The following is a 16,614-nucleotide window of genomic DNA, read 5'->3' as shown; positions in this document are numbered from 1 at the left end:
AGAACAAAGGCAACGTTTGATGAGCTTTGATATATTCAAAAGAAGAAAGAAAATTGATTATCAAAAAAACAAAAGAAACAAAAGAGACAGTTATCTACATTTGATGACCTCCTCCAACATGTGCATTTTCTTTTTCATTGTGTCCAAATTCCAAATACAAACGTATGTCGAAGGCAACTTTTTCCGAAGGTCAGCTTCACTTCTGGTTTCTAGTTTGTTTAACGGGGAAATACAAGTTTTTCATTTTCAGTATTATTCATTAAAACATGCTCAATGTTTCCTTTTTTTTTTTTTTGGTTAAACAATTGTGAGAGTGGTGATCGAACCATCAATCTTTAGGATGGTAACTGGTGCCTATGCCTTTATCCATTGAGTTATACTCAGATTGACAAACAGACATGGTGTTGCTTCATGATATCCAATCGTCTCTGGATAGCAACATATTCATGGAGGAGAAATCAAGGTTAAATTTCTCTCTTATAATTCTTTTTCTTACATTGAGTTCATTACGAGTTCATACAAACTATCTTTATGATGCCATCCAATTCCTGTTGAAAAAAAATAATAATAATAATAACAATAACTGTAGCATTTTGATTAGTCATAATGTTGAACGAGTTTATAGAAGACTATTTAATCCATATTACATCATTCTCTATTTGTTTATATGTATAATAGTTTGTGAAGTTTCCAATTGCAATGGTAAGTTTTATATTGGTTCACAAGGATTTAGTCATACATATTTCTCTAATTTCATAAACTAATACGAGAAAATTAAGCTCTATAAGTAGGCTAATATTATATCCTCGCATTTCACTTTCATCTGGGCTGCCACTGGCCAATGTTGAATAAGAACAGAAATACATAAATTTTTACAAGAACTTTTTCTATGGCTCAAACTTGGTCTCACCTACTAACTATATTAATATCTGATCGTTGCTAAACCTTTTGTTTTATAAAGCTTTCTTTACAACAAGTGATAAAGCTTGAAAAGTTATCATCACAAGCATTCTGGCATGAGGTTTCCAATGCGTTCTTCCCCATGGATTCCCTTTTTACTTTTCTTTCTTTCAAGCTCTGTCACTGCTTTCCAGTTTAGAATGCCAAGGCTTAGTCCTATTGGTGAAAAGTTTCTATATCATTCTAAAGCTCTGGAATTACCTCCTTCTGATGATTTCAAGACATTTTATTACAATCAAACAATTGATCATTTCAACTACAGGCCTGAAAGCTACACAACATTTCCCCAGAGATATATAATCAACTTCAAGCACTGGGGTGGTGCAAATTCGAGCGCTCCAATTCTTGCTTACTTGGGTGCCGAAGCACCAATAGATGCTGCTATGAATGGGATTGGGTTTATGACAGATAATGCCGTCAAATTCAATGCTCTTCTTGTTTATATTGAGGTAAAGTTGAATTCACACCAGTCGTTAGTCCATTTTTGTTGTTTTAGAGTCTTAGTAATGTAGTTATGGTCTAAAATCTAATGCCATCTTACCAGCATCGGTACTATGGAAAATCAATACCATTCGGATCAAGGAAAGAAGCACTAAGAAATGCCAGCACTCTTGGATTTTTTAACTCAGCGCAAGCAATAGCGGATTATGCAGCCATTCTTATTCATGTAAAAAAGGAGTTTAATGCCAAGTATTCACCTGTGATTGTTATTGGTGGATCATATGGAGGAAGTGAGTATTTTCTCATTCAAAGTCCTCCAATTTTTTAATATCGAGTACCTAACAGGACATGTACATGTTTTTTTTTATTAGTGTTGGCTACATGGTTTCGTCTTAAATATCCTCATGTGGCACTAGGAGCTCTTGCATCTTCCGCTCCAATTCTTTACTTCGATGATATCACACCGCAAAATGGATACTATGCCGTTGTCACCAAGGATTTTAGAGTAAGATGCTGAAATCCTTCATCCCTTCATTTTTTTCCTTGGTTAGCTTTTATGTTTTGAAACAAATTATGTAAATTGGCAGGAAGTTAGTCAGACTTGCTATGAAACTATTAGGGAGTCATGGTCTGAAATAGAAGCAGTTGCCTCTCAACCCAATGGCCTTTCCATTCTTGACAAAGAGTTCAAAACATGCAGGTAGTAAAATCGCATCTTGTTTCCAAATTCAATGAAGTACGTCGACTTAACATATTTTCTTTTGTTTTTATTTTCCGTTTTTCCTCTCTTCATTTTCTAGTCCTTTAAGAAGTTCCACACAGCTAGAAAACTACTTGTGGTCCATGTATGCAAGTGCATCCCAATACAACCACCCACCAAGATATCCAGTCACCAGGATATGTGGTGCCATTGATCGAACTTATTCTGGAAATGGAACAGTTAGCAAAATAGCTGCAGGTGTCTTTGCTTATAGAGGAAAACTCTCCTGTTATATTAATGAGCCTAGAAATGCAACTGAAACTGATGTAGGATGGCAATGGCAGGTAAGATTTCTTAATCACATCAGCCAAATGAGAGCCCTCTGATTCAAATAGCTATTTTTCTTATACTGACTTGATCGCTAGAAAAATTTGATAGGTGGAAAACCAGCATATATTGTCACATCCCACCCTAGATTACCCTCTAAACCTGGATAGAATGGTGACTGCAGCAGTTACCAACCCTTTTGCTGGCACTTATCGCCTAACTATCCTGTTAACCTTTACCCAAACCCTGAATACATACATATCATCAATATACCAACATATTAACTCGGAACTTAACACATTTATATTACAGGGTTTCGCAACATTATTCATACATGAATATTACAACTTAGTGAGCCCCATCTAGTATACTAGTCACTAGACAGACACATGTGTACTAACTAACATAGGTCTTTAATTACGCTTCCTTCAACCTGTTTCTTTGAGTGGCAGAGCAGCAAAATAGTCTTTTGGAAACTGACTGCTACATGAAAGAAAACATTTGAAAACTTGAACTAGAAGCCCAGTGAGTGACTTAATAAAAATATAAATCTCATGCTCAAAACCGGAAGCTTGAAACCATAATATTGAAACTAAAGTATACCAAGAAAACTTTAAACTACCATTAAACATCATTATTCCTTAGTTGAGAACGAGCATACATCGCTCTAGCTCCCAACGTCTGTTACGGGCCAAGAGACCCATACTTTAACCTCCTTTTGCTGGTATATAGCCTAGGAGACCCATACTTCGGCCTCTCATTCGGAACTACCTACGGCACCTGGAGTTTTCTATGTACCGTCAATACCTTAGGTACATTTATTCAAATACCTTCCTTACCTTCAGTATCCGGCTTACTTAAGCTATCAAGTTCTCGAATATAGCATAGAAAACTCTTTAGGATATCTTCCCTACCTTCAGTTTCCCTTTTCATTATGTTTAGGAATACCATCGCATGTTCTTTAACAATTTTAGGTATTTAAAACATAGTACATCAAGCTTCATTCAACCTTAGCTTTAACCTTAACGCATGCTTCATACTTTGTAAAATAATTTGACTTAAATCACGTTGAACTAGCTTGTAAAAACTATTAGCATGCGTTAGATATGGAAAACATACTTGGAAAACTCATACATTAGTAACATCATGCGTTGATAAACATTCATAAGCATTAGCAATTCCAAACTATCCTTCTAGCCTAGGAGAAAATATGACTGCCCTTATCCTTAGTTGAGAGTGAACTATTAGATCTAACCCTCAATGTCAACCTTGGTCGGGGAGAACTCTTTTGCTCAATACTTCGACGTTGTATTACCTACGTGCACGTGGTTATAATTGAGTACCGTCATACCTTAGGTACTTGACTAGGATACCTTCTCATTGTTCTTCAGTATCCTTTGGATACCTTCTCATTGTCTTTCAGTATCCGTCATATAACTAGTCATAAACATTTAGTTAAAAGGAAACCTTTTCATTGTCCTTCAGTATCCGTCATATAACTAGTCATAGACATTTAGTTGAACACTAAAGCTTAGTGCTTAAATCATCATACTAGTTCATCCATCATAGGTTCATCATAAAAATGGAGTTACTTAAACATACTGAAAGTATTTGGACAAGATAACATATCTAAATCATGTCAATTCCATGGAAAACATGCTTTACTTAGCATGAGAAACAGTTTCACAAATATGTTGCTTGGAAATTCATTTAAACACTTAGCATGGGAAATATCTTCAAGAAATCTTAGTTTCTAGATCATTAAAACAGTAAATCATCACATGGTCACTCACAGCTCATTGGCCTCTTAATGGGTTATACGCCTCTCCTAGCTCTTCTTGGCCTGAAAGGACATAATTCCCGATTAAACTACTTAGAATTCTTGGCAAAATACCTCAAATAGTTCATTTACTAATGCAACTTTCATCATCAAAGACAGGTTTACTAGCGAGATTCTCCTCATGAGCAAGATCCTCATGAGCAAGATCAGTGAGATCCTCATGAAAAAATTAGCGAGATTCCTTCATTAGCGAGATCCTCTTTCTCCATATGAGCCGTTTGCTTGTTCTTCCCAAGCAGCTGTCTGCTTATGCACAGCTTCTCTGTTACAACTTCAAAAATTCATAACTCAAAATCCAGCCCTTTTTTGAAAAAACTTCCTTCTACAAACATGTTTAGAATTGAGTTAGCCTTAAAATTTCAGCTCAAAATTCCTCGTCGTTTAATCTGGAGATTCAAAACTTCATCATTGGCCTCAATTCAAGCAGTTGCCTGCTTGTTCAACAATTTCCAGTTCAAACTTCAAAATTATATAACTCGATTTCCAGGCCTCATCTTAAAAAGTTTCATTCTATAAGGTTGTTTATAACTGAGTTAACAATATTTCCTCAATTTTTTAGCTCAAAACTCTTTGTAATTCGTCCTGGAGCTTTAATTCTTCACTGATGGCCTAGATTCACCCGAGAAACGAACCCTTCGTATTTATTTTGCCCCTCCAGCCTTATTCCGGCGAGTTTTCCTTCCAGCAGACTAGCCACAGAAAATAGACACACAGAGCTTTCGAATGCCACTGGAATTACACAAATAGCCTATAGTTTGTCCAAACCGACCCAATGAACTCGACCTTCTTGCTTATATTACCGCCCAAAATCCAGTATGAACCCTCCTTGTGCCACCTGGCCCACTATTGGTGATGAAGGGCTAAGATTTAACAAATTTCCTTTTGCTAACTTCACTCACAATATTACTTCAGCACCATACCTCATTAGATGGCATGGTCTCATTCATATGCTTATTATGCATTCCATCATCAAGCATGACCTTCCTTAGCCTAGCCGAGTTTTGTCCTACTTTTACACTTCACTACCCAAGAGCCTATTTCTTCTTGCTTACATCTTCTACCCTTCCTAAGACATGGCTTCATTTAGCTCATTAGAAGACATCACATTACTTACTCTTACTTGAAGTAATTAGGGTTCGGGTTTTACATATATGGAGAGTTGTAATGGACCTCCTTCACCTTTTACATTGACTTGTCTTAATAGAGATGATGCAAAATGTGAAATAGGTTTCCCTGCTGTCCCCATCAAGTTTTTTTATCTCTAATTTTGGAAATTAGTTTTGAAGATGAAAAAAAAAATTATCAAATAGAATCTCTTATTCTTAATCTAGAAATGATAACACAAGATTGGCTTTTTTTTTTTTGACAAAGCCAATCAAATAACATATGTATCAAAATATACAATACTGAAGATTACGATTTGTTTATATACTAAAAAAGCTTCATCTTATACTCAGAGATGCAGTGAGATGGTGATGCCAATAAGCACAGACAATGATACTATGTTTCCACCACACACGTTTGATCTCGAAAGCTTCATCATTTACTGCAATCGATTATATGGTGTTCCTCCTAGGCCTCATTGGGTTACCACCTATTATGGAGGCCATGTATGCATTTCAATCATTTCCCTTTTAACACGACGACCTACTTTTTTTGGTTGAAAACAAAACAATTTCCTTATCTGCAAGAATTACTTCATTCTTTTTTTATTTCTTTCTGAATTCAAATTGTAGGATATACATCTCATCCTTCAGAGATTTGCTAGTAACATTATCTTTTCCAATGGACTCAAAGATCCGTATAGCATTGGCGGGTAAACACAATAGGAACCCCAATTTATAAACAAATTATATGATTACTTTTACTTGGCTTTGATATCTCTTTCTTTGACTTTAGGGTATTACACAATATTTCAGACAGTCTCCCAGCAGTGTATACAACTAATGGTAATGCCTTGACCTATGTGTTATGCAAGTTTGTCATTGTAATGCCTTGACCTCTATGATTTTATTCCATTGGCTTTATTTATGACTTTTGTTTGTTTGCGACAAAAAAGTATACTGAAAAAATCTAGCAGGAAATTTACAGGTGCATCAAATTTTGTTCGAACTAATACATTTTGAATATGCAGGGTCTCATTGCTTAGACATCCTAAGTGCAAATAAAATGGATCCGGAATGGTTGGTTACACAAAGGAAGATGGAGGTTGGTATCATTAAAGAATGGATCAATAAGTATTATGCAGATTTGGCGAACTACAAAAAATAGAAAGCATCATGGCTATTGGAAGGAATTCTAGTTTGTAAACCATAATTTTCTTGTTCTTTTTCATTTTACAGTACCTACACAAAAGAGAATGAAAAGCATGATATGTTTCTATTCCAGCTACCATTACATAATTTGAACTTATAGTGATTCCATCAAAGAATAAGAAATAAAATATTCTTACTGTCCGTTGTGTTGCATTTTCTGTCTTTTCTTTAAGCTTCTAGCACGTGGTTTTTGAATCGACGCTATCAAGATCTTAAGATCTTCTTTAAGGATCTTAAGGTTACAATTTTTCTTTTAGGTTATTTGTCTGAAGACACTATTCTAAAACTAATTGGAACAAACACTGAGAATCTTGAACATGATATGCAAAAGTTTGACAAGGGACCACAGTTTTATTGCATATTTGGAAATGATGCTGTTGATAGTGTCTTTATCTGGCACTTGAAGCTTGTTATGTTATGCAGATGAAAGCTCTACAACTTTCTTGCCTGCAATCAAATCAAGTAAACCATTTCACTGGCTTCAACGTGGTGCTTATGGTCAGTGGATGATTCGTGAATCCAAATTTTAGTGGACGCCAAAGAAAGATGAAATAATTATCTGGTTTCAAACCTTTTTAACTTCCTGCTACCTTAAAATAAGAGCTAATATTTTTAGAGAAATTTAATGGCAAAACTTCATTGTACTCACCAGTTACTATTAGTGACAAGTTGTGAGTTGTAAGCCAAATTGTTTGGATTCTTCAGACTATTTGCTCAAAAGTCAGTTTGAAAATCAGAACAAACTTGGGAAACTTTTTGTTATATAAAGCTCTTTGTTTGAGAAAACCATGTCCAAGCATTACCAAAGCAAACACCCTACCATGAGTTTTCCTATGTTTTCATCCCCATGGCTCCCTTTTATACTTTTCATCCTTTCAACCTGTGTTACTGCCACACAGGATAGACTCCCAAGGCTGAGTCCAATTGGCAGAACTTTTCTGCATAATGCTGAAGCTATATCTTCACCTATTTCAGATGATTTCAAGACATTTTATTATAATCAAACCTTGGATCACTTCAACTATAGGCCTGAAAGCTACACATGCTTCCCTCATAGATACATAATCAATTTTAAGTATTGGGGTGGTGCAAATTCTAGTGCTCTGATTCTTGCCTACTTGGGCGCTGAAGGTCCACTAGAAGGCGATTTAAACGCTATAGGGTTCATGACTGATTATGCTGCTCAATTTGATGCCCTTCTTGTTTATATCGAGGTAAGGACTGATAGACGGTATGCTTTAGAATTTATACATAATTTTCCTATGATCTAAGACATATTGTTTTCTCGTTAGCACCGATATTATGGGAAATCAATACCTTTTGGATCAAGGCAAGAGGCACTTAAGAATGCAAGCACTCTAGGCTATTTCAACTCAGCTCAAGCAATAGCAGATTATGCAACTGTTCTTATACATATAAAAAAGAAGTTTCATGCTAAATATTCTCCTGTAGTTGTCCTTGGTGGATCATATGGAGGAAGTAAGTAACTTCTCATTCAAAATCTTCAAACTCTATTGCACCCTTTATGTATATAACAGAACATATATTATTACGTATACAGTGTTGGCTGCATGGTTCCGCCTAAAATATCCTCATGTGGCACTCGGAGCTCTTGCATCTTCAGCTCCAATTCTTTACTTTGAAAATATCACGCCACATAATGGATACTATTCCACTGCCACCAAGGATTTTAGAGTAAGATCCTAGAATCTTGCATCATCTATTTCATCTTTTAATATTTTGAAAAACAAAAATGTGAATGAGTTCGCAGGAAGTTAGTGAGACTTGCTATGAAACTATTCGGGATTCGTGGTCCAAAATTGAAACAATTGCTTCTAAGCCTAATGGCCTTTCCATTCTTAGCAAAGAGTTCAAAACATGCAGGTATTAGAATGGTTTCCCATATCCAAATCTAATGAAGTTAAAGAAAGTTCTACTTTTCATATAATTTCTTTTGTTCTTTCTTTCCTTGTTATAGTCCTCTGAATAGTTCCTCTCAGCTGGAAGACTATTTGTGGTCTATGTATGCTGGTGCAGCCCAATACAACCACCCACCAAGATATCCAGTCACTAGAATTTGTGGTGGCATTGATGGATCTCCTTCTGGAAGTGGAACTATAAGCAAAATAGCTGCAGGTGTATTTGCTTATAAAGGAAATCTATCCTGCTACAATCTTGAGCCGAGAAACGATACTGAAACCGACGTAGGATGGAGATGGCAGGTAAATCTGTTAATCACTAATTGACCCAAAAGCTTAAACAGATAGGTGAAGGCAAATTTAATATTATATTATCTCACTCCTCCTCACTTGTGCGCTTGAAATGTGTAGAGGACCCAATAAGTGAAATCAATTTTAATTCGAGAGAAAATAACATTGTAAGGATTTGAACAGAACACCCCCTGGACCATCTGGTCTGATACCATCTTAAAAGACTAATTGACTCAAAAGCTTAAACGGATGGGTGAAAGCAAATTCAATATTATATCATCTAACAAAATCTTTTCTTCAAGACATTGATACATGAGTAACAAACCGAGAAATGCTATCCAATTCACATATTTTTTATATACTGCAGTAAATTGATCACTTCAATTGAGAAAGCTGTTATTAGTGCATGAAAGGAAAATAAAGGAAGCTCTGTAGTGCAGATTTAGCATAGTGGAAAACATGTAAAATTTTGTATCGGACCTCCTTTGCAACAGACAACAGAGATTGACTTGTCTTATCAGGGGAGATGTAAAATAGGCTTCATTAACCATCATATCTTCTCTTTTTTATTCCAAAATAATAATAACAAAGTCTTATTCTAATAGTATTTTTCACTTTTGATTTCTACATCTATCAATGCTGGTGAAATTATTAGAAATATAATCCTTAAAATTTGTTGAATCAAAACATGTCGGTCGAGTTTCGAACTTAATACTGAAGATTATGATTGTTTCTACACTGAAAGAAGCTTCTGTGTACTCCAGAGATGCAGTGAGATGGTGATGCCAATAAGCACAGGCAATGATACTATGTTTCCTCCATACACTTTTGACCTTGGAAGCTTCGTAGATGACTGTTATCAATTATACGGCATTTCTCCGAGGCCTCACTGGGTCACCACCTATTATGGAGGCAATGTATGCACTTCGACCATCTCTCTCTAGTTTTTTTACTGATAATTTAGGCCCTATTGAATAACCAATTTATCTTTTGTTTTCTGTTTTTGAACATTATACTTGTTTCTCAAAAGTTTTTGGTGAGTTTGTCACACGTTTGAATTTTAAGCCATATTTCAAAAACAAATCAAGTTACTACGACCCCGTTTGGTAACTTTCATTTTTTGTTTTTGGTTTTTGAAAATTAAGCTTATTTTCTCTCCATTTCTTACAATGATTTGCATCTTCCTTAGCGCAATTGTTGAGTTCTTAACCAAATTCCAAAAACAAATACAAGTTTTCAAAGGCTACTTTTTTTAGTTTTAAAATTTTACTTGGTATTTTAAACCATTGGTAAAAAGTAGATAACAAGGGAAGATATTTGGAGGTGGAAGTAGTGTCTATAGGCTTAATTTTTAAAAACAAAAACAAAAAACCAAATGGTTACCAAAGAGGGCCTACATTTTTTTAGTTTTCAAACTTTGACTTGGTTATAGAAAGCATTTTTAAAATGTAGGTAATAAAGAAAGGAAACTATAAGTAGAAGTGTTTATAAGTTCCATTTTATAAAACAGAAAACAAGAAACAAAATGACTATAAAATGCATTAAAGAAAAAATTATTACAAAAGTGGCTTTCATTTCTCCACTCTTTCTTATTTCCATTCAAATTGCAGGACATAAAACTCATCCTTCAGAGATTTGGCAGCAACATCATTTTCTCCAATGGACTCAAAGATCCTTATAGCAGTGGCGGGTAAACAAAATCGAAATCCCCTGTAAGAGTATGTTTGAGAGTGATTTTAAAATAGTTAAAATCACTTTTTCTTCATCTTGGAAATCACTCTCAAACATGCCTCTAATAATTAAAAACCAATTTAGTACTAGATTTTACACTTTTAAGCGTAATTTTCATATGATCAATATTAATTTTGAATGATTAAAGATATGTTTGGGAATGATCTTAAAAAAACATGACAAAAGTGAGAACGCATAAAAAGGAATCAACTTTACTTGGGCTTAATCTCACATCTCCCTCCCTTTCTGTGACTACAGAGTATTGCAAAACTTATCTGACAGTCTTCTTGCAGTTCATACACCCAATGGTAACACACTTCTTCTGTTTTGTTTTCAGCTTCATTTTTTCTTTCCCCTTTGATTCATATTCATTGATTCTCTCTTCTCTTCTAAGATGATTTGTTTTTAATATTTCAGGGTCCCATTGTTTGGACATTTTACGAGCAAACGAAACCGATCCACAATGGCTAGTGAAACAAAGAGAGACAGAGGTTAGCATCATTAAAGGATGGATCAATAAGTACTATGCTGATCTTGAAGAGTCCAAAAAATAGATAAAAAGAACACAAAAGGGTGATGAAGGGGTAGGCTGCTTTTGAAAGATTGTTATTTTTTCTTATCTTCATCATCAAACAAATCCCATAAAAATAAGATGAAAATCCTGAAATGTATGCCATTGAAGATAAATTTATGAGCTTGTATTGTCTTGGCTTCATCAAAGAATGTGAAAAGCCCCTTTCATAGTTGTGAAATATTTTTAATAATTGATCCAGCCTTATTTTCTTCCCTACTTAAAACAACATAAGAAAATGATGGAGTTAAAAGCATCCTTCTACTAACACTTGAAAAAATGAACCACAAGGAAGTCAACGATTCCACTTGTTTAATGGGTGCCTCTACTAAGTGGATGACTCATGAATCCAAACTGGTTAAGTTATCAGTTCAGTATTTGTTAAATTACCGAATGACCCAAAAGTTTAAGCTAATGGATTGTAGTAATTATGTCTAACACTTTGACAATATTTAAATCTCCAGGTTTGTGTCTAATATGTTTAATAACATTACAGAGGTTTGAACATATGTCCTACTCTAATACCATGTTAAATCACCAATTGATCCAAAAGCTTAAGCCGATGAATTATGATAAATTTAATTATATCAACACTTTACAATACTTAAACTTTCAGATTTGTATCTAATATGTCTCGTCGAATAGGTTCTAAACTTTCAAGTTTTTATCTCATAAGTTCTTTAGCTTTGAAAGTATCAAATAAGTCCTTGAACTTGCAATTCTATATCTAATAGCTCTCTTGGGATATTCAATATCTTTTTCGAATTAACTAATCAATTAGACCTAAAATTGAATTTTTTGTTACATGGAATCTTAAGCTTTCCATCATGTGTCCTATAGATCTGCAAATTTGAAAAACTATCAAATAGATGAAGGTTCTATTAAACAATAAGCACAACATTGAAAGGTCAAAAATCTATTAGAGAAAATTCAAAAGACTTTTTTTAAGGTCAATGACGTATAAGACACAAACATGAGAGTTCAAGGACTAAAAGTGTAATTTAACCATCCAAATTTTAATGGATTGGACATCAAAGAGAGATGTAAGTTCCTTATTTGGTTTTTTTTAAAAAAAAAAAAAAAAGATTATTTGGAATGAAAAATTTAGTAAGTAATATTAGTTGAGGAAATTAGTTGAACTACTCCCACAACAAAAATCTCAATGGATTAACAGTTAACACTCTTTGCCTGATGCTTCTTTTGTTGCTTTCACTTTCAGTAGCAAGTGTTGAGAAGCTGCTTTCTCTTATTTATAGATTATCCTTTTTTTTATTAAGTGTAGTTTGTTTTCCTTCAAACAACTTTGTATTTCTAATAGTATTGGAAATGTTAGAAAAAGAAAAGGTTTTTGAAGATGATCACATCCTCACAAAGTGCTTTCAACAGCATGCAAGAGATCATTATTGCAGTGCTCCACTCAAGAGCAGAAGCTAAAGTTTTTTATTGTGTTTCTTATCTTGTTGTAATTCAACCCACTTCATTCTGTCCTAGAATTGGCTTACACAACAGGCATCTTCTAAGAACCCATAAACCATCATCTCAAAGAATATTGTCAGTCCAAATGTAGCCTATTCTTTATCACTTCAAATCATCAAGATGCCTCTAGCAATGAAAAATGGTTATAATAACTTTTGAAAAAAAGGGGTTTTGGGTTTGAAATTAAACAACTGTATTGGCAGTTCCTATTTCATTCACTTAGTTTATAGGATAATATTGAGCAAAAATATGAAATATATTTTACAACTTTGTCATTCATTAAAAAAAAATACTCCTCTCTTTCAAAAGTACAAATTACCCTTTAATTTTCATAAAATGTTTCAAAACTGTCCTTGGAATAGAAATTTATTAGAATATTAGATGGAAATTAGAATTTGAAACGAATGTGACTGTAACATAGAATGGTACGGCGATGTTGAGTCCCAAATTTTGTTCTAGGTCACCATCAGTCCACCAATTTCCATGTTCTAATTTTGGTTCAACATTTGTACTTGATTTGTTCTCTCAATGTCATTTTGAAACATTTCTGAAAGGACAAGGATAATATTATGAATGACCTTGGAAGAGTAAGAGTAATTTTAAATTGATGGCAAAGTTTAGTTTTCTTTTCTTTTTTTTCTTTTTTTTCTTTTTTTTTTTCTTTTTTTTTTTTTTTTTTGTAGTTTGGTCTTTATATTATACACATGCTTGTTTGAAAATGAGTATATTTTTTCAAATCATTTTATCTCATTAGTACATGACAACGCAATCAAGTTCCATAGAATGATTTGAATACACTTCATCAAATAATACATTAAAAAATCTTTTATATTCTTCCATAACAACAACGACGACAACTTGATTGTGGAAACAATTCAATAAAATGACCAAATATTAAAAAGTGCATATAGTACAATAACGGTGATGATAGAGAATTGAACCTCCAACTTAGGTCATACCAATTACCGTTAAGTTAAACTCACTTTGACTTTGTTATCATGAAACCAAATGTGTCAAACCAATACGTTTTTCTCACACAACTTTTAAAGTGGTCGGATGTGGATTATTAATTCAAATACGTTTTTGAGCACTTAAAAAGTCATTCAAAGAGGCACTAATTCTTTCCCTGATGTGAAATTAGCACCAAAATGGAAGAATGAAATAGATGAAAAACCCCTTTTGACAAACAAAAGTTTGTGAAGAAAGTGACAGTGGGCACATAATTTCTTAGGAAAATGAAAGGATCAGAGAATTTTGTTACTGATTCTACTAAGTTGAGAACTTGGAAGCCAGAAATATAGCCACAAACTCCCGATTTTTTGGGACCAAAATTTTCTTGTATTCTTTAGGCAATGATAGCTGCATACACCACGCTTCCATGAGGTCAATTTTTTGGCCCAATCTTTTTGCTGCCCCCACAAAATATGGTTCATGATGTTTCACCAAAATCTGTCCATTTACTTTTATTTATCTTCTTTTTCTTTTCCTAAATGCATTTATTTTTTTGTTATTGAGTCATGTTCGCGTTAGTTTATCTATATAAAATTGTGACATATTAGTAATGGTTTTATGGGTAAATACTTATTAGTTAATGGATTTCATCCATTTAAACTGGAGTTAGATGGAGGACAGAGTCAGGGACGTGGAAGCCATTCTCGCCCATGTCCCTTGAGCATCTCTATTGGCAAATACAATTGCATTTTTGGCTATATTTTTTCCTTTTAGTTTCATTTAAAAGTGTAACAAAAATCGAAAAAACGAAAAACCAAACCAATTCAAATTGATTCAACGTTTTGGTTTGGTTTTTTAAGTATAAAATTGAACAGGTTTGTGTTTGGAGAAAAAAAAAAGTATTGATTTAAATCGATTTTTTATTTAAAAAACCAACCAAAATCGAACCAAACGAGGATATATATACCCTATTGGTATCTTTTAATATTTTAATTATTATGGTGCATATATATTTGTTATCTAGAAAAAAAATAATTATGGTGTTTATATTTTTTATTTACAAAATTCCAAAAAATAAAAATATCAAATTTCAATCTATAAAAAAATAAATAATTTAAAATTAACTAAAGAACGAATTTAAAACAAAAGTAGAAATAAAAATAAAAATTTGAAAGAAAAAAATACCAAAAATTGATAACCAAACCGATAATAAATCGAATCAAATAAAAATCAATTTATTGGTTTTGTTTTTTTTTTTATTAGATATTGGTTTAGATCCCTTCTTTGTAAAACCATTATTTTGGTTTGTTCTTAGCTGCCTAAAGCTGACAAAACCACTATCAGCCCTGGTTTCATTTTAGAGTTACCCACCAAGTTTGTAGGAAAATTTCACAAAATGACCCAAAATCCAAAAATTTTTCTACCAATGATCTCTTTCTAAAAACTTTTCTACCACTAACCTTTTCCCTATGCGAAATATCAAAATTACCCTTAATTTTTAAAAAGCTTTCATACCGTCATATTTCTTCTTCCTTCTACGATTTTCTCAGCCCTTCATTCAATGTGTATTCAATATACCACCAACATTCCATCAAAACATTTATTCCCAACTAATATTCTGAAGAAAATGAAACATCTCTCTCATTATTCACTTTCTGTCGTCGAACTCCCCACGAAATTCTATCATTGTTCTCTCGTAGCTTTCATTGTTGGATTGTGTCCACATTTCTTCTTCCTTCAACGGTTTCTTCAGCCCTTCATACAATGTAAGATTTCTTCTCTCAAAGCACTTTCATAATAAGTGTCGTTTAGTAAATTATAAACAATCGTGTAGTAATTTATATACGATCGTTTGGTAAATTATAAATGATCATTTAGTAATATATGCAATGAGTGGTAATTATACATGATCATTTGGTAAATTAGAATGATCGTTTAGTAAATTATGAACGATCGTTTAGTAATTTACTATGTGATCGTTTAGTAAATTATAAACAATCATGTAGTAATTTATACATGATCGCTTAGTAATTTATACACGGTCGCTTAGTATTTTATACACAATCGTTCACTTATCAATGATTTGTTTATCCAATTGTAGATCAATGGCGCTACTTCACATCTTTGTACGATTTTGTGGGGATTGGGATGAGTCCGAAAGAAATTGTGTTAGTGGTCATATGAAAGGTCTGAAAGTCAGAAATGATATAACAGTCAGTGAATTAGTGAGTATGATGCACCAACGACTGAATATCTATTCGGATATGTTTGATATACAAGTGATTTATAGTTGAGTGTGTGCTTGCTGCTTACGTCAAACCAATCTTCCCAGTCAGACAGAGTCAAGAATGGGTTGGAGATTTTGAACCAATTCTACCACCGCAAAAGGTAGTAAGTGTAGGTCAACGTCAAACCGTTAGGATACCTTCAATTAGAGAGGAATCACGACAAATACACAAGTGTATACGATGTGGTCAGACAAGATTTAACAAGAAAACGTGTAGACAAATGTTGATAACACCTGGCACTGGCCCATCTAGACTAAACAATATGTAATTTTCGCTTTCGCTTCAATTTTTCTGTACAACACCAATTATATTATGTACAATACCAATTTTTCTATACAAATTCACACTATACAATATATAATTTTAGCACCAATTATATTCTGTACAACACCAATTGTATTCTAAAAATTTAGCACAAATTTATCTAAACGAAAACTAAATGATCACTTAGTATTATCTAAATGATTGCTTAGTATTATCTAAATGATCGCATAATAAAACATAAGTGATCGCTTAGTATTAGCCAAACGATCACTTTATAAATTACTACACAATCGAGTAATGGATATCTAAACGATAGCGTAAAAATTAGTTAAACGATCGCTTAGTATTAACTAAATGATCGCTTAGTATTATCTAAACGATCGCTTAGTATTAATTAAACGATCGCATAATGGATATCTAAACGATCGCGAAACAGTTAGCTAAACGATCGTTTAATAAAAACTATAGTGGATAGCTAAACGATCACTTAGTATTCTCTGCCCGATCACATAACAAAACCTAAACGATCGTATAACAAAA

The 16,614-nt window shown here is 33.4% G+C and overlaps 2 protein-coding genes across 3 annotated transcripts; both read left to right on the top strand.

Moving 5' to 3' along the window:
- The first annotated feature begins 928 nt into the window (after positions 1 to 928).
- Positions 929 to 7,093, top strand: LOC120088611 (lysosomal Pro-X carboxypeptidase-like). Its single transcript, XM_039046025.1, has 10 exons — positions 929 to 1,409; positions 1,505 to 1,691; positions 1,773 to 1,906; positions 1,989 to 2,101; positions 2,202 to 2,445; positions 5,726 to 5,878; positions 6,005 to 6,084; positions 6,168 to 6,217; positions 6,403 to 6,476; positions 7,007 to 7,093. Exons 1-10 carry the CDS (start codon positions 1,017 to 1,019, stop codon positions 7,091 to 7,093), a joined length of 1,515 nt encoding a protein of 504 aa, XP_038901953.1. The 5' UTR covers positions 929 to 1,016.
- Positions 7,094 to 7,218: 125 nt separating this feature from the next.
- On the top strand, positions 7,219 to 11,296 carry LOC120088610 (lysosomal Pro-X carboxypeptidase-like). 2 transcript variants are annotated; one of them, XR_005484985.1, is made up of 9 exons: positions 7,219 to 7,797; positions 7,876 to 8,062; positions 8,145 to 8,278; positions 8,355 to 8,467; positions 8,562 to 8,805; positions 9,558 to 9,710; positions 10,404 to 10,505; positions 10,783 to 10,832; positions 10,942 to 11,024. XR_005484985.1 is itself a non-coding variant. In XM_039046024.1 (9 exons), exons 1-9 carry the CDS (start codon positions 7,372 to 7,374, stop codon positions 11,076 to 11,078), a joined length of 1,524 nt encoding a protein of 507 aa, XP_038901952.1. In that variant the 5' UTR covers positions 7,219 to 7,371; the 3' UTR covers positions 11,079 to 11,296. The 2 variants fall into 2 exon arrangements, 1 of the variants encoding a protein (XP_038901952.1); XM_039046024.1 differs by having other exon boundaries at positions 10,404 to 10,483; positions 10,942 to 11,296.
- The last annotated feature ends 5,318 nt before the right edge of the window (positions 11,297 to 16,614 follow it).

This window comes from Benincasa hispida, chromosome 10 (assembly GCF_009727055.1).
Source record: "Benincasa hispida cultivar B227 chromosome 10, ASM972705v1, whole genome shotgun sequence".
NCBI classification, from domain to species: Eukaryota; Viridiplantae; Streptophyta; class Magnoliopsida; order Cucurbitales; family Cucurbitaceae; genus Benincasa; species Benincasa hispida.
Note: the sequence above shows the minus strand (reverse complement) of the source record. Positions and strands in the feature narration are given on the sequence as shown.